The sequence below is a fragment of the Staurois parvus genome, unplaced genomic scaffold (genome assembly GCF_062004578.1).
Source record: "Staurois parvus isolate SC_StPar_1 unplaced genomic scaffold, SC_StPar_1.0 ptg003887l, whole genome shotgun sequence".
NCBI lineage: Eukaryota > Metazoa > Chordata > Amphibia > Anura > Ranidae > Staurois > Staurois parvus.
Window position 1 is genome coordinate 1 of NW_028321682.1, and position 22,455 is coordinate 22,455.

At 58.4% G+C, this 22,455-nt stretch overlaps 1 protein-coding gene across 1 annotated transcript in view; it reads left to right on the top strand.

The window, feature by feature from the left end:
• Window positions 1–8,565: 8,565 nt before the first annotated feature.
• Window positions 8,566–22,455, top strand: part of DGAT1 (diacylglycerol O-acyltransferase 1) — a 38,438-nt gene continuing 24,548 nt past the window's right edge. The window contains 8 exon segments of the mRNA XM_089668135.1: window positions 8,566–8,606; window positions 12,469–12,554; window positions 14,394–14,445; window positions 15,338–15,443; window positions 15,517–15,645; window positions 19,896–19,970; window positions 20,051–20,076; window positions 20,078–20,155. Coding sequence (XP_089524261.1) covers window positions 15,356–15,443; window positions 15,517–15,645; window positions 19,896–19,970; window positions 20,051–20,076; window positions 20,078–20,155 — 396 coding nt within the window. The 5' untranslated portion in view covers window positions 8,566–8,606; window positions 12,469–12,554; window positions 14,394–14,445; window positions 15,338–15,355.

The following is a 22,455-nucleotide window of genomic DNA, read 5'->3' on the forward strand; positions in this document are numbered from 1 at the left end:
CCCCGACATCAGGCCTCCTCCCCCGACATCAGTGCCTGACCTGACAAATGTGCTTCTGGAAGAATGGTCCAACCTTCCCATAGACACCCTCCTAAACCTTGTGGACGGCCTTCCCAGAAGAGTTGAAGCTGTTATAGCTGCAAAGGGCGGGGCCAACTCAATATTGAACCCTACGGACTAAGACTGGGGGGCCATTAAAGGTCATGTGTGTGGGAAGGGCGGGGCCAACTCAATATTGAACCCTACGGACTAAGACTGGGGGGCCATTAAAGGTCATGTGTGTGGGAAGGGCGGGGCCAACTCAATATTGAACCCTACGGACTAAGACTGGGGGCCATTAAAGGTCATGTGTGTGGAAAGGGCGGGGCCAACTCAATATTGAACCCTACGGACTAAGACTGGGGGCCATTAAAGGTCATGTGTGTGGAAAGGGCGGGGCCAACTCAATATTGAACCCTATGGACTAAGACTGGGGGGCCATTAAAGGTCATGTGTGTGGAAAGGGCGGGGCCAACTCAATATTGGACCCTACAGACTAAGACTGGGGGGCCAATAAAGGTCATGTGTGTGGGAAGGGCGGGACAAAACTTGGGGCAATATAATGTATATATGGTGTAAAACTAAAAATAACCCCCCATGTAAAGTGCCCCCATGCTTGTGTGTAGAGGTGACCAGCAATCGTCCCGCCCACGTGGGGTTCCGCTCCCTAGTCCCGCCCACGTGGGGTTCCGCTCCCTCGTCCCGCCCACGTGGGGTTCCGCTCCCTCGTCCCGCCCACGTGGGGTTCCGCTCCCTCGTCCCGCCCACGTGGGGTTCCGCTCCCTCGTCCCGCCCACGTGGGGTTCCGCTCCCTCGTCCCGCCCACGTGGGGTTCCGCGCCATTGTCAGCTCCTGGGCAGTACTCCTATGGAGAGGTACATTCAGGCTGTAGGGCGGGGCAAGGCAGGGCGGGGCGGGGGTGTGGCATGTTTGGTATCTATTTTCTCGGTGTAACATCTTTTCTATCTTACAGAATAAATCGCTTATTTTGTATTTTGTGTTTTTTTGCATTATAATTTTTTCTAAAAAATTATTTTTCCCTAAAAATTACGCCGTGACGCAACAACGTGGGGGGGCTACGCCGTGACGCAACAACGTGGGGGGGGGCTACGCCGTGACGCAACAACGTGGGGGGCTACGCTGTGACGCAACAACGTGGGGGGCTACGCTGTGACGCCACATGGGGAGGCTAGCAGGTGACGCAACAATGTGGGGGGGCTACGCCGTGACGCAACAACATGGGGGGAGCTACGCCGTGACGCAACAACATGGGAGGGCTACGCCGTGACGCAACAACGTGGGGGGGCTTTGCCGTGACGTAAGGACGGGGGGGCCTACGCCGTGACGCAACAACGTGGGGGGGCTACGCTGTGACGCCACATGGGGAGGCTAGCAGGTGATGCAACAACATGGGGGGGCTACGCCGTGACGCAACGTGGGGGGGCTACGCTGTGACGCAACAACGTGGGGGGGCTACGCTGTGACGCAACAACGTGGGGGGGCTACGCTGTGACGCCACATGGGGAGGCTAGCAGGTGACGCAACAACGTGGGGGGGCTACGCCGTGACGCAACAACATGGGGGGGCTACGCCGTGACATAAGGACGGGGGGGGGGCTACACCGTGACGTAACAACCTCCTGGGCTCGGGAGGACACGCACTGCTTCCTGCAGGAGGGAACAACAGGCTGGGCCCGGGCTGGAAGTGGTTAACACCTCCTCTCCTCACCCTCCGGCCGCCTCTCCTCCCCCCTCCTCTCCTCACCCTCCGGCCGCCTTTCTCTCCGTTTCTCTGCTCCGGTCATCTTTCTCCTCCAGGTGCCAACCACTTCCGCCCGCACCGCTCGTCCAATCAGCGCCGGCCCCGCCCTCTCACATGCCTGGCACGGCCAGGAACCAAGAGCCCTCCGCAGACGTCGCGCGGTCCTATTGGCTAAGCGCAGAGAGGGCGGGGCGGATAGGCGGGACTAAATCTTAAAAAGGAAAGCGGGAAGTGAGAGAGGCGGTGAGAGATATCTCCGGGGCGGAGCCTAAACGCGGAGTGAATTATTAAGCCACGCCCTCTAAAGTGTTCGGCCTCTCTGAGGCGGGCGGGGCCTACTCAGGTGTCCCGGGCTGTGATTGGGCGGTGGGCGGGGTCTTATTAGGTGCCCCGTCCGGGATTGGGTGGTGGGCGGAGACAGAAGGTGACCGGAACGGCGGCGGCCTCGGACGGGTGAGAGGAGAGAAGCAGCGGGTCAGAACCGGAGATGGCGGGAGAGGACGGAGGCGGGGCCAGGAGGAGGCGGAGAGCCCCTAGTACCGGAGACACGGCCGACACCGTCCGTGAGGGGGCGGAGCTAAGGTGAGCCCGGGAAGGGCGGAGTTATCTCCACTGTCAGTATGTGTGTCTCAGCCAATCAGAGGTCAGAGTGGGGTCAGTCACCCTTCACTGGCTGCATACTGCTTCGGGTCGGTGACCAGGGCGGGTCTCTGGATAGGCCCCGCCCCATATCATACTGGACACGCCCCTCTATAGACCAGTGGATGTGATTGGAGGATCTGGGGGGGGGGACCTTTTAACCATGACTACAAACCCCGCCCCCATACGCACTCAGAGCTGAATTCCCACCATCCCCCGCACTGATGGAGACCTCATACCAGGGGTGCCTAGGCACAGGAAGTGACCTCATACCAGGGGGGCCTAGGCACAGGAAGTGACCTCATACCAGGGGGGCCTAGGCACAGGAAGTGACCTCATACCGGGGGCGCCTAGGCACAGGAAGTGACCTCATACCAGGGGGGGGGCCTAGGCACAGGAAGTGACCTCATACTGGGGGCGCCTAGGCACAGGAAGTGACCTCATACCAGGGGGGCCTAGGCACAGGAAGTGACCTCATACCGGGGGCGCCTAGGCACAGGAAGTAACCTCATACCAGGGGGGCCTAGGCACAGGAAGTGACCTCATACCAGGGGGGGGCCTAGGCACAGGAAGTGACCTCATACCAGGGGGGGGGGGGCTAGGCACAGGAAGTGACCTCATACCAGGGGGGGGGGCCTAGGCACAGGAAGTGACCTCATACCAGGGGGGCCTAGGCACAGGAAGTGACCTCATACCGGGGGCGCCTAGGCACAGGAAGTGACCTCATACCAGGGGGGGGCCTAGGCACAGGAAGTGACCTCATACTGGGGGCGCCTAGGCACAGGAAGTGACCTCATACCAGGGGGGGCCTAGGCACAGGAAGTGACCTCATACCGGGGGCGCCTAGGCACAGGAAGTAACCTCATACCAGGGGGGCCTAGGCACAGGAAGTGACCTCATACCAGGGGGGGGGCCTAGGCACAGGAAGTGACCTCATACCAGGGGGGGGGGCTAGGCACAGGAAGTGACCTCATACCAGGGGGGGGGGGCCTAGGCACAGGAAGTGACCTCATACCAGGGGGGCCTAGGCACAGGAAGTGACCTCATTCCGGGGGCGCCTAGGCACAGGAAGTGACCTCATACCAGGGGGGGGGCCTAGGCACAGGAAGTGACCTCATACCAGGGGGGGGGCCTAGGCACAGGAAGTGACCTCATACTGGGGGCGCCTAGGCACAGGAAGTGACCTCATACCAGGGGCGCCTAGGCACAGGAAGTAACCTCATACCAGGGGGGCCTAGGCACAGGAAGTGACCTCATACCAGGGGGGGGCCTAGGCACAGGAAGTGACCTCATACCAGGGGGGGGGGCTAGGCACAGGAAGTGACCTCATACCAGGGGGGGGGCCTAGGCACAGGAAGTGACCTCATACCAGGGGGGGGCCTAGGCACAGGAAGTGACCTCATACCAGGGGGGGGGGGCGGGCTAGGCACAGGAAGTGACCTCATACCAGGGGGGGGGCCTAGGCACAGGAGGTGACCTCATACCGGGGGGCCTAGGCACAGGAAGTGACCTCATACCGGGGGGCCTAGGCACAGGAAGTGACCTCATACCAGGGGGGCCTAGGCACAGGAAGGTCAGAGGACAGTTACAGTGTTTCTTTATGAAGCTCCGGGGGGGGGGGGACGCCCCCTCCTGCTCCTCTCCGGACGGCAGTCCCCGCCTCCTGTGGGGTCACTTTTAGTTTTTGGGTTTTTTTCTCTTAACTTTATTTTTATGATAAACAGACGAATAACCTGACATGGCAGAGAGGAAGTGATGTCACAACTGTCACCTCTGGGTTCATTCCAACCGCTCTCCCCTCCCCTCTACACACCCCCCAGGAGACACTACATGGGGGAGGGGGTACCACCCGGGATCACCTGATCAACACCCACCTGACCGCCAACAATGTTACTTTGTATCTCTCCATCCCCCGTCTGATCGATGTTTATAAACAATGTTACTTTGTATCTCTCCATCTCCCGTCTGATCGATGTTTATAAACAATGTTACTTTGTATCTCTCCATCCCCCGTCTGATCGATGTTTATACACAATGTTGCCCCCATTGTTCTCATGCCCCGCCCCCTCTCTCTGTAGGTGTCACAAGCTGCAGGAGTCCCCTCCTGAGCTCAGCCAGTGGATTCAGCAATTATCGGGGAATCCTGAATTGGTGTGTTGTCATGTTGGTGAGTCTCAGCCGATCGATCTCCCTCCCCCGCCCCGTCCTGCCCCTTCCTGTATCTATTTGTGGTCCTCATGGGGTCAGTATTCATACATGGTGGTTCCTGTAGGTTGGGGGGGGGGCTGGGCCAGGTTGGGGAGGTTTGGGCTGGGTTGGGCCAGGTTGGGGGGGGCTGGGCTGGGTTGGGTCAGGTTGGGCGGGGTTGGGTTGGGGAGGTTTGGGCTGGGTATGGTCGGGTTGGGGGGGTGTGGGCGAGGGGTTGGGGGGGTTGGGTCAGGTTGGGGGGGGTTGGGTTGGGGAGGTTTTAAGCCGGGGGGGTTGGGCTGGGGTGGGTCAGGTTGGAGGGGTTCGGGCTGGGTTGGGGGGGGTTTGGGCCGGGTTGGGGGGGGCTGGGCCAGGTTGGGGGGGTTGGGCCGGGTTGGGGGGGGCTGGGCCAGGTTGGGGGGGTTGGGCCGGGTTGGGTCAGGTTGGGGGGGGCTGGGCCAGGTTGGGGGGGTTGGGCTGGGTTGGGTCAGGTTGGGCGGGGTTGGGGAGGTTATGGTTGGGTTGGGTTGGGGGGTTTGGGCTGGGTTTTGGAGGTTTGGGTTGGGTTGTGGGGGCTGGGCCAGGTTGGGGGGGTTGGGCTGGGTTGGGTCAGGTTGGGGGGGTTAGGGTTGGGTTGGGGGGTTTGGGCTGGGTTTTGGAGGTTTGGGTTGGGTTGTGGGGGCTGGGCCAGGTTGGGGGGGTTGGGCTGGGTTGGGTCAGGTTGGGCGGGGTTGGGGGGGTTATGGTTGGGTTGGGTTGGGGGGTTTGGGCTGGGTTTTGGAGGTTTGGGTTGGGTTGTGGGGGCTGGGCCAGGTTGGGCCGGGTTGGGTCAGGTTGGGGGGGGGCTGGGCCAGGTTGGGGGGGTTGGGCTGGGTTGGGTCGGGTTGGGGGGGTTATGGTTGGTTTGGGTTGGGGGGTTTGGGCTGGGTTTTGGAGGTTTGGGTTGGGTTGTGGGGGCTGGGCTGGGTTGGGTCAGGTTGGGCGGGGTTGGGGGGTTATGGTTGGGTTGTGGGGGGTGGGTCAGGTTGGAGGGGGTTCGGGCTGGGTTTTGGGGGTTTGGGCTGGGTTGGGGGGGTTGGGCTGGGTTGGGTCAGGTTGGGCGGGGTTGGGGGGGTTAGGGTTGGGTTGGGGGGTTTGGGCTGGGTTTTGGAGGTTTGGGTTGGGTTGTGGGGGCTGGGCCAGGTTGGGGGGGGTTGGGCTGGGTTGGGTCAGGTTGGGCGGGGTTGGGGGGGTTATGGTTGGGTTGTGGGGGGTGGGTCAGGTTGGAGGGGTTCGGGCTGGGTTTTGGGGGTTTGGGCTGGGTTGGGGGGTTATGGCCGGGTTGGGTTGGGTCGGGTTGGGTCAGGTTGGGGAAGTTTGTGCCGGGTCGGGGGGTGAAGAGGTCAGATGGGGTGGTTGTACCCCGGCCCGGTGACCTGGTGGCTGTGTAGTTTGGTGAGCAGTCATGGTGTGTCTGGTGGTTGGGATGGTGTTGCGGGGGAGGGGCAGTTCTCTTCCACCCTTTCCTGGTGATTACATGGGCGGTTACCACGGTTTCCATTAGCCGACTCCTCCCCCGACCATGCCACTGATAGGACTTCACTCCCGGAGATAAAGGTCCTCCTCCGCCCGGCAGACTCATCTCCCATTTCATGGTTCCAGGTGGGGCCGAGAGATCTCCAGATCCCACAAGGTTCAGCCCCGGGCCCCTGTATCCATTTCCTGGAGAGCAGTATTTGGGGGAGGGGGTGGAATGTTGAGCCCCCCAGAGTCCATTGAGGGGACACCATGCCTCACATCCACCCGTGTTCTACCGCCACCCGCAGGAAGATTGGAGAGTCTTGGTGTCCTTGGAGGGTGGACATCTGACCTTCAGGTCACCAAGGCTTCGCCGGCCCCCATTGGTCTCCGTTCCCCGCAGTGGATTTGGGGTGTTTTCTCCCTATTTGGGAACTTGTTGTTTTTGGTTGATCAGCTTTCCGCTGACTAACGTTTGGGGTTCCACCTCTGGTGGTGACCCCGTCCTCCCCTTGGTTGTGTTGGCGGGCTCCTCTGTCTAGTAGGGGGTCTAACCTCATCCATTCAGGTGTTGGCCCTTGTGGTGGCTCCTGGGCTGCAGGGGGTCCCCAGTCCTCCAAGTGAGGCGTGGTAGTTGGTGTCCACCCTTCCATTGGACTGCTGTTGGACCTCCCAACATTTTCTGACTTCGTGTCGGGGGGGGGGGGGGGGGGTTCTGTGGTGACCATATAGTCCTTCTGGAATCCATTTAGCACACAAGTCCACCCCTCTGCTCTACCTACCACCAACCTGAGGCATGCTGGGTGGAGGAGGGGCTTGGGCCGGCCCACCACTGTTGTGTCCAGTCCTCCTGTAGGTGGCAGTATAACCCGACTGTATCTGAATTCCTGTGTCCCTCATTGGACTCCAAGGAATGGATGGTACAGCAAGTTCCAAAGCCCCCCCCCCCAGTCCCCCTCTCCCAGCCCCCCCCCCCCCCCCGGCCCCCCAATAGTCAGTGCCGGTCATGAACATTTCCAGATCTTTCATCAATTCTCCGAATACAGAAATGTATCCAATCATCTGCCAGAGATCTGGTGAGCTCCTCCCCCCTGTGCTGTATTGGGGAGCTGTGTGTAAGGGGGGGTCTGTGCCATACTGGGGAGCTGTGCTGTATTGGGGGGGCTCTGATTGATGGGGGATGGTAGGTGGAGGATGGGTGGTGGGGGATGGTAGGTGGGGATGGGTGGTGGAGGATGAGTGATGAGTGGTGGGGGATGGTTGGGTGGTGGGGGATGGTAGGTGGAGGATGGGCGTTGGGGGATGGTAGGTGGAGGATGGGGGATGGTAGGTGGGGGATGGTAGATGGGGGATGAGTGGTGGGGGATGGTAGGTGGAGGATGGGCGTTGGGGGATGGTAGGTGGAGGATGGGGGATGGTAGGTGGGGGATGGTAGATGGGGGATGAGTGGTGGGGGATGGTAGGTGGAGGATGGGTGGTGGGCGGTGGGGGATGGTAGATGGGGGATGAGTGGTGGGGGATGGTAGGTGGGGGATGGTAGGTGGGGGATGGGCGGTGGGGGATGGTAGGTGGAGGATGGGGGATGGTAGGTGGGGGATGGTAGATGGGGGATGGTAGGTGGAGGATGGGCGGTGGGGGATGGGTGGTGGGGGATGGTAGGTGGAGGATGGGGGATGGTAGGTGGGGGATGGTAGATGGGGGATGAGTGGTGGGGGATGGTAGGTGGAGGATGGGTGGTGGGCGGTGGGGGATGGTAGGTGGGGGATGGTAGGTGGAGGATGGGTGGTGGGGGATGGTAGATGGGGGATGAGTGGTGGGCGGTGGGGGATGGTAGATGGGGGATGAGTGGTGGGGGATGGTAGGTGGAGGATGGTAGGTGGAGGATGGGTGGTGGGGGATGGTAGGTGGAGGATGAGTGGTGGGCGGTGGGGGATGGTAGATGGGGGATGGTAGGTGGAGGATGGGTGGTGGGGGATGGGTGGTGGGGGATGGTAGATGGGGGATGGTAGGTGGAGGATGGGTGGTGGGGGATGGTAGGTGGAGGATGAGTGGTGGGGGATGGGTGGTGGGGGATGGTAGATGGGGGATGGTAGGTGGGGGATGGAAGGTGGGGGATGGGTGGTGGGGGATGGTAGGTGGAGGATGGTAGGTGGAGGATGGGTGGTGGGGGATGGTAGGTGGAGGATGGGTGGTGGGGGATGGGTGGTGGGGGATGAGTGGTGGGGGATGGTAGGTGGGGGATGGGTGGTGGGGGATGGGTGGTGGGGGATGGGTGGTGGGGGATGAGTGGTGGGGGATGGTAGGTGGGGGATGGGTGGTGGGGGATGGTAGGTGGGGGATGGGTGGTGGGGGATGGGTGGTGGGGGATGAGTGGTGGGGGATGGGTGGGGTTGATGGATGTTTCCGGGTTCTTCCTGATGATTTCTGTGTTTTCTATTCCAGGTTCTGGGAAATGCTCGGCTCTTCCTGGAGAACATCATAAAGTAAGTGAGTCTGGGAGTGCTGCGGGCGGGCGGACAGTGAGTCGGGGAGTGCTGCGGGCGGGCGGGCGGACAGTGAGTCTGGGAGTGCTGCGGGCGGGCGGACAGTGAGTCGGGGAGTGCTGCGGGCGGGCGGGCGGACAGTGAGTCGGGGAGTGCTGCGGGCGGGCGGGCGGACAGTGAGTCTGGGAGTGCTGCGGGCGGGCGGACAGTGAGTTGAGGAGTGCTGCGGGCGGACGGACAGTGAGTTGAGGAGTGCTGCGGGCGGGCGGACAGTGAGTTGAGGAGTGCTGCGGGCGGGCGGACAGTGAGTTGAGGAGTGCTGCGGGCGGGCGGACAGTGAGTCGGGGTGTGCTGCGGGCGGGCGGACAGTGAGTCGAGGAGTGCTGCGGGCGGGCAGTGAGTCGGGGAGTGCTGCGGGCGGGCGGACAGTGAGTCGAGGAGTGCTGCGGGCGGGCAGTGAGTCGGGGAGTGCTGCGGGCGGGCGGACAGTGAGTCGAGGAGTGCTGCGAGCGGGCGGACAGTGAGTCGGGGAGTGCTGCGGGCGGGCGGGCGGACAGTGAGTCGTGGAGTGCTGCGGGCGGGCGGACAGTGAGTCGAGGAGTGCTGCGAGCGGGCGGACAGTGAGTCGGGGAGTGCTGCGGGCGGGCGGGCGGGCGGACAGTGAGTCTGGGAGTGCTGCGGGCGGGCGGACAGTGAGTCGAGGAGTGCTGCGGGCGGACGGACAGTGAGTTGAGGAGTGCTGCGGGCGGGCGGACAGTGAGTCGGGGTGTGCTGCGGGCGGGCAGTGAGTCGGGGAGTGCTGCGGGGGGGGCGGGCGGACAGTGAGTCTGGGAGTGCTGCGGGCGGGCGGACAGTGAGTCGAGGAGTGCTGCGGGCGGGCGGACAGTGAGTCTGGGAGTGCTGCGGGCGGACGGACAGTGAGTTGAGGAGTGCTGCGGGCGGGCAGTGAGTCGGGGAGTGCTGCGGGCGGGCGGACAGTGAGTCGAGGAGTGCTGCGAGCGGGCGGACAGTGAGTCGGGGAGTGCTGCGGGCGGGCGGGCGGACAGTGAGTCGTGGAGTGCTGCGGGCGGGCGGACAGTGAGTCGAGGAGTGCTGCGAGCGGGCGGACAGTGAGTCGGGGAGTGCTGCGGGCGGGCGGGCGGGCGGACAGTGAGTCTGGGAGTGCTGCGGGCGGGCGGACAGTGAGTCGAGGAGTGCTGCGGGCGGACGGACAGTGAGTTGAGGAGTGCTGCGGGCGGGCGGACAGTGAGTCGGGGTGTGCTGCGGGCGGGCAGTGAGTCGGGGAGTGCTGCGGGGGGGCGGGCGGACAGTGAGTCTGGGAGTGCTGCGGGCGGGCGGACAGTGAGTCGAGGAGTGCTGCGGGCGGGCGGACAGTGAGTCTGGGAGTGCTGCGGGCGGACGGACAGTGAGTTGAGGAGTGCTGCGGGCGGGCGGACAGTGAGTCGGGGTGTGCTGCGGGCGGGCAGTGAGTCGGGGAGTGCTGCGGGCGGGCGGACAGTGAGTCGGGGAGTGCTGCGGGCGGGCGGACAGTGAGTCGGGGAGTGCTGCGGGCGGGCGGACAGTGAGTCGAGGAGTGCTGCGGTCGGTGAGCTGTGTGCTTCACTGTATACGGTGCTCAGATGTCCCCTGATTGGCTGGAAGCTCTGCAGACACCTGAACTGCCCAGGAAGTGCGGGTCCCTGGCTCTCACATTGGTTCCCCTCCCCCGAGGAGCCCGGTTTCCTGGCTGTCCTGGATTGTAGGTCGGAGTTCCTTGGGTCCAGTCATGGAGGATGGCAGCCAGGCACGCAGCATTCCCAGCTCTCCCCCCATATTTGGGTCATGGCCGCTCCCAGTGTTATTTCCGGTCCTTCTCTATCGCCATCAATGTGCTGTACATTCCCATCAGGCCCCGCCCCTGAGGAGCGTACGAGGGCCCCTAACTCCCATCATACACACATACTGGGGACAATGTAGACAGGAGCCAATTAACCTATCAGCATGTGTTTGGAGTGTGGGAGGAAACCAGAATATCCGGAGGAAACCCACACAGGCACAGGGAGAACATGCAGTGTTGAACCCGCATCACACATGAACCTCCTGTCTGCGCCTCTCTGGAGTCTCCTGGACTGACTAAACCCCGCCGGCTCCCCTCCTACCACCAGCCAATAGGACGGCCTCCCATTGGGCGGGGGATGGCACATCAGAGGGGCACACAGAGGTCTAGAATGGGCGGAGCTCTAAGGTCAGAGGTCTAGAATGGGCGGAGCTCTAAGGTCAGACGTCTAGAATGGGCGGAGCTCGGATCGTTCCCTCGGATTCGGTCACATGACATCTCCATGGTAACGAATGTAAACCAATCCAAACTAAGAAATGAAATTTCATCCAAAATTGGAATCGGAACACAGAATAGAATAGAGAAGAAAGGAGGGAACATCCCGGCTCCGCCCCTCTATTCAGTCCAATCCAATTTGAAAACAAAATGAATTTAACGGAACAGAATTATTAGCGAATCAAATTCTGCACATGTCCAATACTCGGCCCCTCCCCCGCAGCACGTGTCCAATACTCGGCCCCTCCCCCGCAGCACGTGTCCAATACTCGGCCCCTCCCCCGCAGCACGTGTCCAATACTCGGCCCCTCCCCCGCAGCACGTGTCCAATACTCGGCCCCTCCCCCGCAGCACGTGTCCAATACTCGGCCCCTCCCCCGCAGCACGTGTCCAATACTCGGCCCCTCCCCCGCAGCACGCGTCCAATACTCGGCCCCTCCCCCGCAGCACGCGTCCAATACTCGGCCCCTCCCCCGCAGCACGCGTCCAATACTCGGCCCCTCCCCCGCAGCACGCGTCCAACACTCGGCCCCTCCCCCGCAGCACGCGTCCAACACTCGGCCCCTCCCCCGCAGCACGCGTCCAACACTCGGCCCCTCCCCCGCAGCACGCGTCCAACACTCGGCCCCTCCCCCGCAGCACGCGTCCAACACTCGGCCCCTCCCCCGCAGCACGCGTCCAACACTCGGCCCCTCCCCCGCAGCACGCGTCCAACACTCGGCCCCTCCCCCGCAGCACGCGTCCAACACTCGGCCCCTCCCCCGCAGCACGCGTCCAACACTCGGCCCCTCCCCCGCAGCACGCGTCCAACACTCGGCCCCTCCCCCGCAGCACGCGTCCAACACTCGGCCCCTCCCCCGCAGCACGCGTCCAACACTCGGCCCCTCCCCCGCAGCACGCGTCCAACACTCGGCCCCTCCCCCGCAGCACGCGTCCAACACTCGGCCCCTCCCCCGCAGCACGCGTCCAACACTCGGCCCCTCCCCCGCAGCACGCGTCCATTACTCGGCCCCTCCCCCGCAGCACGTGTCCATTACTCGGCCCCTCCCCCGCAGCACGTGTCCAATACATGCCCCTCCCCCGCAGCACGTGTCCAATACATGCCCCTCCCCCGCAGCACGTGTCCAATACATGCCCCTCCCCCCGCATCACGTGTCCAATACAAGCCCCTCCCCCGCAGCATGTGTCCAATACTTGGCCCCTCCCCCACAGCACTCTCCTACCGTCATGAAAGGGAAATTCCGGTACTTCCTGGTGATGGGCCAGCATGGAAGTCCCTCCCCTTCCTCCCATGTGACAGGGCGGGGCCAGTCAACAGCAGGAGGAGCCCGTAGCTCCATGGAAGCTCCTCCCTGGATGGTGAGTTCTGCGGGGGAGGGTGGTGGGAGCTCCGGCTCGCTGTCATGTGACTTCCTGATGTGTCATGAAGGTGGATGGTCTGACTTTGACCCCGTGACCTACCTGCCGGCCCAGCCCCCCTCCCGCTGTCTGCAGACATCTGATTGGCTGCCGAGGCTCATGGGAACCCAATACATGTGTCTTCTCTCCCAGGTACGGCATACTGGTGGACCCCATCCAGGTGGTCTCCCTCTTTCTGAAGGACCCCTATAGCTGGCCCTCGCTGTGCCTGGTGCTGGGTGAGTCTCTACAATATGAGGAACCATGACAGCCAATCGGTGAACAGCAAACGGAAGTATTTGATTGGATGTTATGGGCAGCACAGACCCTCCTTGTATACGGGACGTATGAGTGCCTGGGGTACCACATGGGGCACAATGACTTTTACACAGGGCTCATAGGAGGGGGCGTGATTCTAGGGGCCCCTGCCTGGAGATGAGGAGTCGTGACTCTAGGGGCCCATGCCTGCAGATGAAGGGTCATAGGAGGGAGTGTGACTCTAGGGGCCATTACCTGGAGCCTAGGGTCATAGTGGGGTGTCCAGGTATAGTGGCCCCTTGCCTGGAGAAGAGGGGTCATAGTGAGGTGTCCTGTTCTAGTGGCCCCTGCCTGAAGGTGAAGGGTCATGGTGGGGTGTCCAGGTACAGTGGCCCCTGCCTGGAGAAGGGTCATAGTGGGGTGTTTAGGTATAGTGGCCCCTGACTGGAGATGAGGGGGCGTGACTCTGGGGGCCCCTGCCTGCAGATGAAGGGTCATAGGAGAGAGTGGACTCTAGGGGCCATTACCTGGAGCCTAGGGTCATAGTGGGGTGTCCAGGTATAGTGGCCCTTGCCTGGAGAGAGGGGTCATAGTGAGGTGTCCTGTTCTAGTGGCCCTGCCTGAAGATGAAGGGTCATGGTGGGGTGTCCAGGTACAGTGGCCCCTGACTGGGGAAGGGTCATGGTGGGGTGTCAAGGTACAGTGGCCCCTGACTGGAGAAGGGTCATAGTGTGGTGTCCAGGTATAGTGTCCCCTGCCTGGAGAAGGGTCATAGGAGGGGGTGTGACTCTAGGGGCCACTGCCTGGAGAAGGGTCATAATGGGGTGTCCTGCTCTAGTGGCCCCTGCCTGGAGAAGGGTCATAATGGGGTGTCCTGCTCTAGTGGCCCCTGCCTGGAGATGAAGGGTCATAGTGGGTTGTTGTGTTCCACTGACCATCGTTTGGAGCCAGTGGGGTATGTGGCTGTTGCCTGGAGACGAGGGGTCCTGATGGGGTGTCTGGTTTTAGTGGCCCTGGCCTGGAGACGAGGGGTCCTGATGGGGTTGTCTGGTTTTAGTGGCCCTGGCCTGGAGACGAGGGGTCCTGATGGGGTGTCTGGTTTTAGTGGCCCTGGCCTGGAGACGAGGGGTCCTGATGGGGTGTCTGGTTTTAGTGGCCCTGGCCTGGAGACGAGGGGTCCTGATGGGGTGTCTGGTTTTAGTGGCCCTGGCCTGGAGACTAGGGGTCCTGATGGGGTGTCCTTTCTAGTGGCCCTGCCTGGAGACGAGGGTCCTCATGGGGTGTCCTGTTCCAGTGGCCCCTGCCTGGAGACGAGGGGTCCTGATGGGGTGTCTGTTCCAGTGGCCCCTGCCTGGAGACGAGGGGTCCTGATGGGGTGTCCTGTTCCAGTGGCCCCTGCCTGGAGACGAGGGGTCCTGATGGGGTGTCCTGTTCCAGTGGCCCCTGCCTGGAGACGAGGGGTCCCTGATGGGGTGCCTGGTTTTAGTGGCCCCTGCCTGGGACTAGCAGGGACATTAGTGGGGTGTCCGGCTCTGGTGGCCCCTGGAAGAAGGATGTACGGGGTCTCCATACACATTGCACCATGTCACATGATCCCGGACTGTTGGCGATGACACTGGGGGTCTCTTCTAAGCCCCCACCACCTAGGAGAGCACTGCCTTCCGGTGGGCGGGCTGTTCCTGTAGGAAGACCCCAGAACATGTATGACCCCCTGGGGTGTAGAGCCTGCATGCTGCCCTGTGATGTCCATCACCCGGGGGGGGGGGGAGGGGCGGGATCTGGTTGGTTGTCGGCCATCGTTGTCTTTTTCTCTCTTTCAGCCTCCAATGTCTTTATTTGGGGTCTCTGCACCTGGAGAGGAGACTGGCATCTGTAAGTACATGTTGGGGGAGGGGGTCACATCCACTGGTGGGCAGATTAAAGGGGCACTCCACCCAGAACTGTGGTACATGCTGGGCGACGAGACCACCTGCTGTGCCCATTATAATAGGAGAAAGGAAAGATCATCTCTAACATGATTCCCGGGAAAGGCCGCCCCTCCCCCACACCGATTGTAGAGGGGAGTGGTCTACCTGTCACCAGTCCTGGATAGGAGGCGACACATCCCACCTGGAGTGGAGCTGATACTTGGGGTCTCCCAGGGGAGGGCAAGATCAGAGTTGGGGTCTCGCAGGGGAGGGCAAGATCAGAGTTGGGGTCTCCCAGGGGAGGGCAAGATCAGAGTTGGGGTCTCCCAGGGGAGGGCAAGATCAGAGTTGGGGTCTCCCAGGGGAGGGCAAGATCAGAGTTGGGGTCTCCCAGGGGAGGGCAAGATCAGAGTTGGGGTCTCCCAGGGGAGGGCAAGATCAGAGTTGGGGTCTCCCAGGGGAGGGCAAGATCATAGTTGGGGTCTCCCAGGGGAGGGCAAGATCAGAGTTGGGGTCTCCCAGGGGAGGGCAAGATCAGAGTTGGGATCTCTTGGCAGTTGGTGAGCTGATAGTAAGGATCTCTTGGCAGTTGGTGAGCTGATAGTAAGGATCTCTTGGCAGTTGGTGAGCTGATAGTAAGGATCTCTTGGTAGTTGGTGAGCTGATAGTAAGGATCTCTTGGCAGTTGGTGAGCTGATAGTAAGGATCTCTTGGTAGTTGGTGAGCTGATAGTAAGGATCTCTTGGCAGTTGGTGAGCTGATAGTAAGGATCTCTTGGCAGTTGGTGAGCTGATATTGGGGGGCGGGGTCCTGGCATTCATGGGCTCCTCTCTGGATTGGTCTCTTCTCTCTCTCAGGGTCGATTGTCGGAGGGAATGGGTCTCTTCCTCTACACCATCATCCTCACCTGTATCCTCTGTGTCCCGGTACTGGTTGTGTTCACCGTTACCTCCATGACTCCAGGTAAATATAAACCCCTCCCCTGTCACCTGACCAGTTACAGACCACTCCCACTCAGTGTTTTTTCTACTTGCAGTGGGGGCCACCTTTGCGTTGAGCGTCTACACCATCCTGCTCCTCAAGATCTACTCCTACAGAGACGTCAACCTGTGGTGCCGAGAGAGAAGGCTGGCCCGAACCCGGGCGCTGGGGCGCTCTCAGTCTGGTGAGTGTCGGCGTCACCTGGTCATGTATGTATGTGGTGGGTGTGTCTCATGTATGTGGTGGGTGTGTCTCATGTATGTGGTGACTGTGTCTCATGTATGTGGTGGGTGTGTCTCATGTATGTGGTGGGTGTGTCTCATGTATGTGGTGGGTGTGTCTCATGTATGTGGTGACTGTGTCTCATGTATGTGGTGGGTGTGTCTCATGTATGTGGTGGGTGTGTCTCATGTATGTGGTGACTGTGTCTCATGTATGTGGTGGGTGTGTCTCATGTATGTGGTGACTGTGTCTCATGTATGTGGTGGGTGTGTCTCATGTATGTGGTGGGTGTGTCTCATGTATGTGGTGGGTGTGTCTCATGTATGTGGTGACTGTGTCTCATGTATGTGGTGGGTGTGTCTCATGTATGTGGTGACTGTGTCTCATGTATGTGGTGGGTGTGTCTCATGTATGTGGTGAGTGTCGGCGCCTTCAGGTCATGTATGTATGTGGTGGGTGTGTCTCATGTATGTGGTGGGTGTGTCTCATGTATGTGGTGAGTGTTGGCGTCTTCAGGTCATGTATGTACAGTGCAGGAAATGCGTATTTGCTCCCCCTGATGCTGAATGTTCACCCCTCACACAGAAACGATCGGTCTAACAATGGAATGTTCGCCCCTCACACAGAAACGATCGGTCTAACAATGGAATGTTCGCCCCCCACACAGAAACGATCGGTCTAACAATGGAATGTTCGCCCCTCACACAGAAATGATCAGTCTAACAATGGAATGTTCGCCCCTCACACAGAAATGATCGGTCTAACAATGGAATGTTCACCCCTCACACAGAAACGATCGGTCTAACAATGAGGGGGAACATTCCATTGTTAGACCGATCATTTCTGTGTGAGGGGCGAACATTCCATTGTTAGACCGATCGTTTCTGTGTGAGGGGCGAACATTTCATTGTTAGACCGATCGTTTCTGTGTGAGGGGCGAACATTCCACTGTTAGACCGATCGTTTCTGTGTGAGGGGCGAACATTCCATTGTTAGACCGATCGTTTCTGTGTGAGGGGCGAACGTTCCATTGTTAGACCGATCCTTTCTGTGTGAGGGGCGAACGTTCCATTGTTAGACCGATCCTTTCTGTGTGAGGGGCGAACATTCCACTGTTAGACCGATCGTTTCTGTGTGAGGGGCGAACATTCCATTGTTAGACCGATCGTTTCTGTGTGAGGGGCGAACGTTCCATTGTTAGACCGATCCTTTCTGTGTGAGGGGCGAACGTTCCATTGTTAGACCGATCATTTCTGTGTGAGGGGCGAACGTTCCATTGTTAGACCGATCATTTCTGTGTGAGGGGCGAACATTCCATTGTTAGACCGATCGTTTCTGTGTGAGGGGGAACATTCCATTGTTAGACCGATCATTTCTGTGTGAGGGGCGAACATTCCATTGTTAGACCGATCGTTTCTGTGTGAGGGGCGAACATTCCATTGTTAGACCGATCGTTTCTGTGAGGGGCGAACGTTCCATTGTTAGACCGATCGTTTCTGTGTGAGGGGCGAACGTTCCATTGTTAGACCGATCGTTTCTGTGTGAGGGGCAAACGTTCCATTGTTAGACCGATCGTTTCTGTGTGAGGGGGGAACGTTCCATTGTTTAGACCGATCATTTTCTGTGTGAGGGGCGAACGTTCCATTGTTAGACCGATCATTCTGTGTGAGGGGCGAACGTTCCATTGTTAGACCGATCATTTCTGTGTGAGGGGCGAACGTTCCATTGTTAGACCGATCGTTTCTGTGTGAGGGGGAACATTCCATTGTTAGACCGATCATTTCTGTGTGAGGGGCGAACGTTCCATTGTTAGACCGATCGTTTCTGTGTGAGGGGCGAACGTTCCATTGTTAAACCGATCGTTTCTGTGAGGGGCGAACGTTCCATTGTTAGACCGATCGTTTCTGTGTGAGGGGCGAACGTTCCATTGTTAGACCGATCGTTTCTGTGTGAGGGCAAACGTTCCATTGTTAGACCGATCATTTCTGTGTGAGGGGCGAACGTTCCATTGTTCGACCGATCATTTCTGTGTGAGGGGCGAACGTTCCATTGTTAGACCGATCGTTTCTGTGTGAGGGGGAACATTCCATTGTTAGACCGATCGTTTCTGTGTGAGGGGCGAACATTCCATTGTTAGACCGATCATTTCTGTGTGAGGGGCGAACGTTCCATTGTTAGACCGATCATTTCTGTGTGAGGGGCGAACGTTCCATTGTTAGACCGATCATTTCTGTGTGAGGGGCGAACATTCCATTGTTAGACCGATCGTTTCTGTGTGAGGGGCGAACATTCCATTGTTAGACCGATCGTTTCTGTGTGAGGGGCGAACGTTCCATTGTTAGACCGATCGTTTCTGTGTGAGGGGCGAACGTTCCATTGTTAGACCGATCGTTTCTGTGTGAGGGGCAAACGTTCCATTGTTAGACCGATCGTTTCTGTGTGAGGGCGAACGTTCCATTGTTAGACCGATCGTTTCTGTGTGAGGGGCGAACGTTCCATTGTTAGACCGATCATTTCTGTGTGAGGGGCGAACGTTCCATTGTTAGACCGATCGTTTCTGTGTGAGGGGGAACATTCCATTGTTAGACCGATCATTTCTGTGTGAGGGGCGAACATTCCATTGTTAGACCGATCGTTTCTGTGTGAGGGGCGAACATTCCATTGTTAGACCGATCGTTTCTGTGTGAGGGGCGAACATTCCATTGTTAGACCGATCGTTTCTGTGTGAGGGGCGAACGTTCCATTGTTAGACCGATCGTTTCTGTGTGAGGGGAGAACATTCCATTGTTAGACCGATCGTTTCTGTGTGAGGGGGAACATTCCATTGTTAGACCGATCATTTCTGTGTGAGGGGCGAACATTCCATTGTTAGACCGATCGTTTCTGTGTGAGGGGCGAACATTCCATTGTTAAACCGATCGTTTCTGTGTGAGGGGAACATTCCATTGTTAGACCGATCATTTCTGTGTGAGGGGCGAACATTCCATTGTTAGACCAATCATTTCTGTGTGAGGGGCGAACATTCCATTGTTAGACGATCATTTCTGTGTGAGGGGCGAACATTCCATTGTTAGAACCGATCATTTCTGTGTGAGGGGCGAACATTCCATTGTTAGACCGATCGTTTCTGTGTGAGGGGCGAACATTCCATTGTTAGACCGATCGTTTCTGTGTGAGGGGCGAACATTCCATTGTTAGACCGATCGTTTCTGTGTGAGGGGCGAAAATTCAGCATCAGGGGGGAGCAAATACACATTTCCTTCAGTGTATGTGGTGGGTGTGTCTCATGTATGTGGTTGGTGAGTGTCGGCGTCTTCAGGTCACGTATGTGGTTGGTGAGTGTCGGCGTCTTCAGGTCACGTATGTGGTTGGTGAGTGTCAACGTCTTCAGGTCACGTATGTGGTTGGTGAGTCTCAGCGTCTTCAGGTCATGTATGTGGATGGTGAGTCTCAGCGTCTTCAGGTCACGTATGTGGTTGATGAGTGTCGGCGTCTTCAGGTCACGTATGTGGTTGGTGAGTGTCGGCGTCTTCAGGTCACGTATGTGGTTGGTGAGTGTCGGCGTCTTCAGGTCACGTATGTGGTTGGTGAGTGTCGGTGTCTTCAGGTCACATATGTGGTTGGTGAGTGTCGGCGTCTTCCAGGTCACGTATGTGGTTGGTGAGTGTCGGTGTCTTCAGGTCACGTATGTGGTTGGTGAGTGTCGGCGTCTTCAGGTCACGTATGTGGTTGGTGAGTGTCGGCGTCTTCAGGTCACGTATGTGGTTGGTGAGTGTCGGTGTCTTCAGGTCACGTATGTGGTTGGTGAGTGTCGGCGTCTTCAGGTCACGTATGTGGTTGGTGAGTGTCGGCGTCTTCAGGTCACGTATGTGGTTGGTGAGTGTCGGCGTCTTCAGGTCACGTATGTGGTTGGTGAGTGTCGGCGTCTTCAGGTCACGTATGTGGTTGGTGAGTGTCGGCGTCTTCAGGTCACGTATGTGGTTGGTGAGTGTCGGCGTCTTCAGGTCACGTATGTGGTTGGTGAGTGTCGGCGTCTTCAGGTCACGTATGTGGTTGGTGAGTGTCGGCGTCTTCAGGTCACGTATGTGGTTGGTGAGTGTCGGCGTCTTCAGGTCACGTATGTGGTTGGTGAGTGTCGGCGTCTTCAGGTCACGTATGTGGTTGGTGAGTGTCGGCATCTCATGTTCTGCTTACCTCATGTCCATATCTCAGCTCCATTAATGAAAAAAGCCAATGGTGATGCGGGGCAGAAGGAGGTGTCATACCCCGGCAATCTGTCATACAGAGGTAAGTAGTACACGTATGATTTGTGTGCTGGGTGTCGTGTCACATGATTGGACTCTTCATCCCCTCTTCCTGCTTCCCAGATATCTATTATTTTGCCTTCGCTCCGGACTCTCTGCTACGAACTCAACTTCCCCCGATCTGCGAGGATTCGGAAGAGGTTCCTCCTGCGGAGGCTTGTGGAGATGGTGAGAGGCGTGTGCCATGGGATTGTATAGGAGGACAGGCCCGTTCACCGACCTTCCCCCCCACTGTACACCGCCCCCCCCCAGTGTACAACACCCCCCCCCAGTGTACAACGCCCCCCCCCCCCAGTGTACAACGCCCCCCCCCCCAGTGTACAACGCCCCCCCCCAGTGTACAACGCCCCCCCCAGTGTACATTGCCCCCCCCCCCAGTGTACAACGCCCCCCCAGTGTACAACGCCCCCCCAGTGTACAACGCCCCCCCCAGTGTACAACACCCCCCCCCCAGTGTACACCGCCTCCCCCCCAGTGTACAACGCCCCCCCCCAGTGTACAACGCCCCCCCCAGTGTACATTGCCCCCCCCCCCAGTGTACAACGCCCCCCCCAGTGTACAACGCCCCCCCCAGTGTACAACACCCCCCCCCCAGTGTACAACGCCCCCCCCCCCAGTGTACAACGCCCCCCCCAGTGTACACCGCCCTTCCCTCCGCCAGTAGTAGTTGGTCTCATGTATCCAGGTCATGGTAGATCTAGTAGTAGTTGGTCTCATGGATCCAGGTCATGGTGTATCTAGTAGTAGTTGGTCTCATGGACCCAGGTCATGGTGTATCCTGTAGTAGTTGGTCTCATGGATCCAGGTCATGGTGTATCTAGTAGTAGTTGGTCTCATGGATCCAGGTCATGGTGTATCCTGTAGTAGTTGGTCTCATGGATCCAGGTCATGGTGTATCTAGTAGTAGTTGGTCTCATGGATCCAGGTCATGGTGTATCTAGTAGTAGTTGGTCTCATGGACCCAGGTCATGGTATATCTAGTAGTAGTTGGTCTCATGGATCCAGGTCATGGGATATCTAGTAGTTGGTCTCATGGATCCAGGTCATGGTGTATCTAGTAGTTGGTCTCATGGATCCAGGTCATGGTGTATCCTGTAGTAGTTGGTCTCATGGACCCAGGTCATGGTGTATCCTGTAGTAGTTGGGTCTCATGGACCCAGGTCATGGTGTATCCTGTAGTAGTTGGTCTCATGGACCCAGGTCATGGTGTATCCTGTAGTAGTTGGTCTCATGGACCCAGGTCATGGTGTATCTAGTAGTAGTTGGTCTCATGGATCCAGGTCATGGTGGATCTAGTAGTAGTTGGTCTCATGTATCCAGGTCATGGTAGATCTAGTAGTAGTTGGTCTCATGGACCCAGGTCATGGTGTATCCTGTAGTAGTTGGTCTCATGGACCCAGGTCATGGTGTATCCTGTAGTAGTTGGTCTCATGGATCCAGGTCATGGTGTATCTAGTAGTAGTTGGTCTCATGGACCCAGGTCATGGTGTATCTAGTAGTAGTTGGTCTCATGGACCCAGGTCATGGTGTATCCTGTAGTAGTTGGTCTCATGGACCCAGGTCATGGTGTATCCTGTAGTAGTTGGTCTCATGGACCCAGGTCATGGTGTATCCTGTAGTAGTTGGTCTCATGGACCCAGGTCATGGTGTATCCTGTAGTAGTTGGTCTCATGGACCCAGGTCATGGTGTATCTAGTAGTAGTTGGTCTCATGGATCCAGGTCATGGTGGATCTAGTAGTAGTTGGTCTCATGTATCCAGGTCATGGTAGATCTAGTAGTAGTTGGTCTCATGGACCCAGGTCATGGTGTATCCTGTAGTAGTTGGTCTCATGGATCCAGATCATGGTGTATCTAGTAGTAGTTGGTCTCATGGATCCAGGTCATGGTGTATCTAGTAGTAGTTGGTCTCATGGACCCAGGTCATGGTGTATCTAGTAGTAGTTGGTCTCATGGACCCAGGTCATGGTGTATCTAGTAGTAGTTGGTCTCATGGACCCAGGTCATGGTGTATCTAGTAGTAGTTGGTCTCATGGATCCAGGTCATGGTGTATCCTGTAGTAGTTGGTCTCATGGATCCAGGTCATGGTGTATCCTGTAGTAGTTGGTCTCATGGATCCAGGTCATGGTGTATCTAGTAGTAGTTGGTCTCATGGATCCAGGTCATGGTGTATCCTGTAGTAGTTGGTCTCATGGATCCAGGTCATGGTGTATCCTGTAGTAGTTGTTGGTCTCATGGATCCAGGTCATGGTATATCTAGTAGTAGTTGGTCTCATGGATCCAGGTCATGGTGTATCCTGTAGTAGTTGGTCTCATGGACCCAGGTCATGGTGTATCCTGTAGTAGTTGGTCTCATGGACCCAGGTCATGGTGTATCCTGTAGTAGTTGGTCTCATGGATCCAGGTCATGGTATATCTAGTAGTAGTTGGTCTCATGGACCCAGGTCATGGGATATCTAGTAGTAGTTG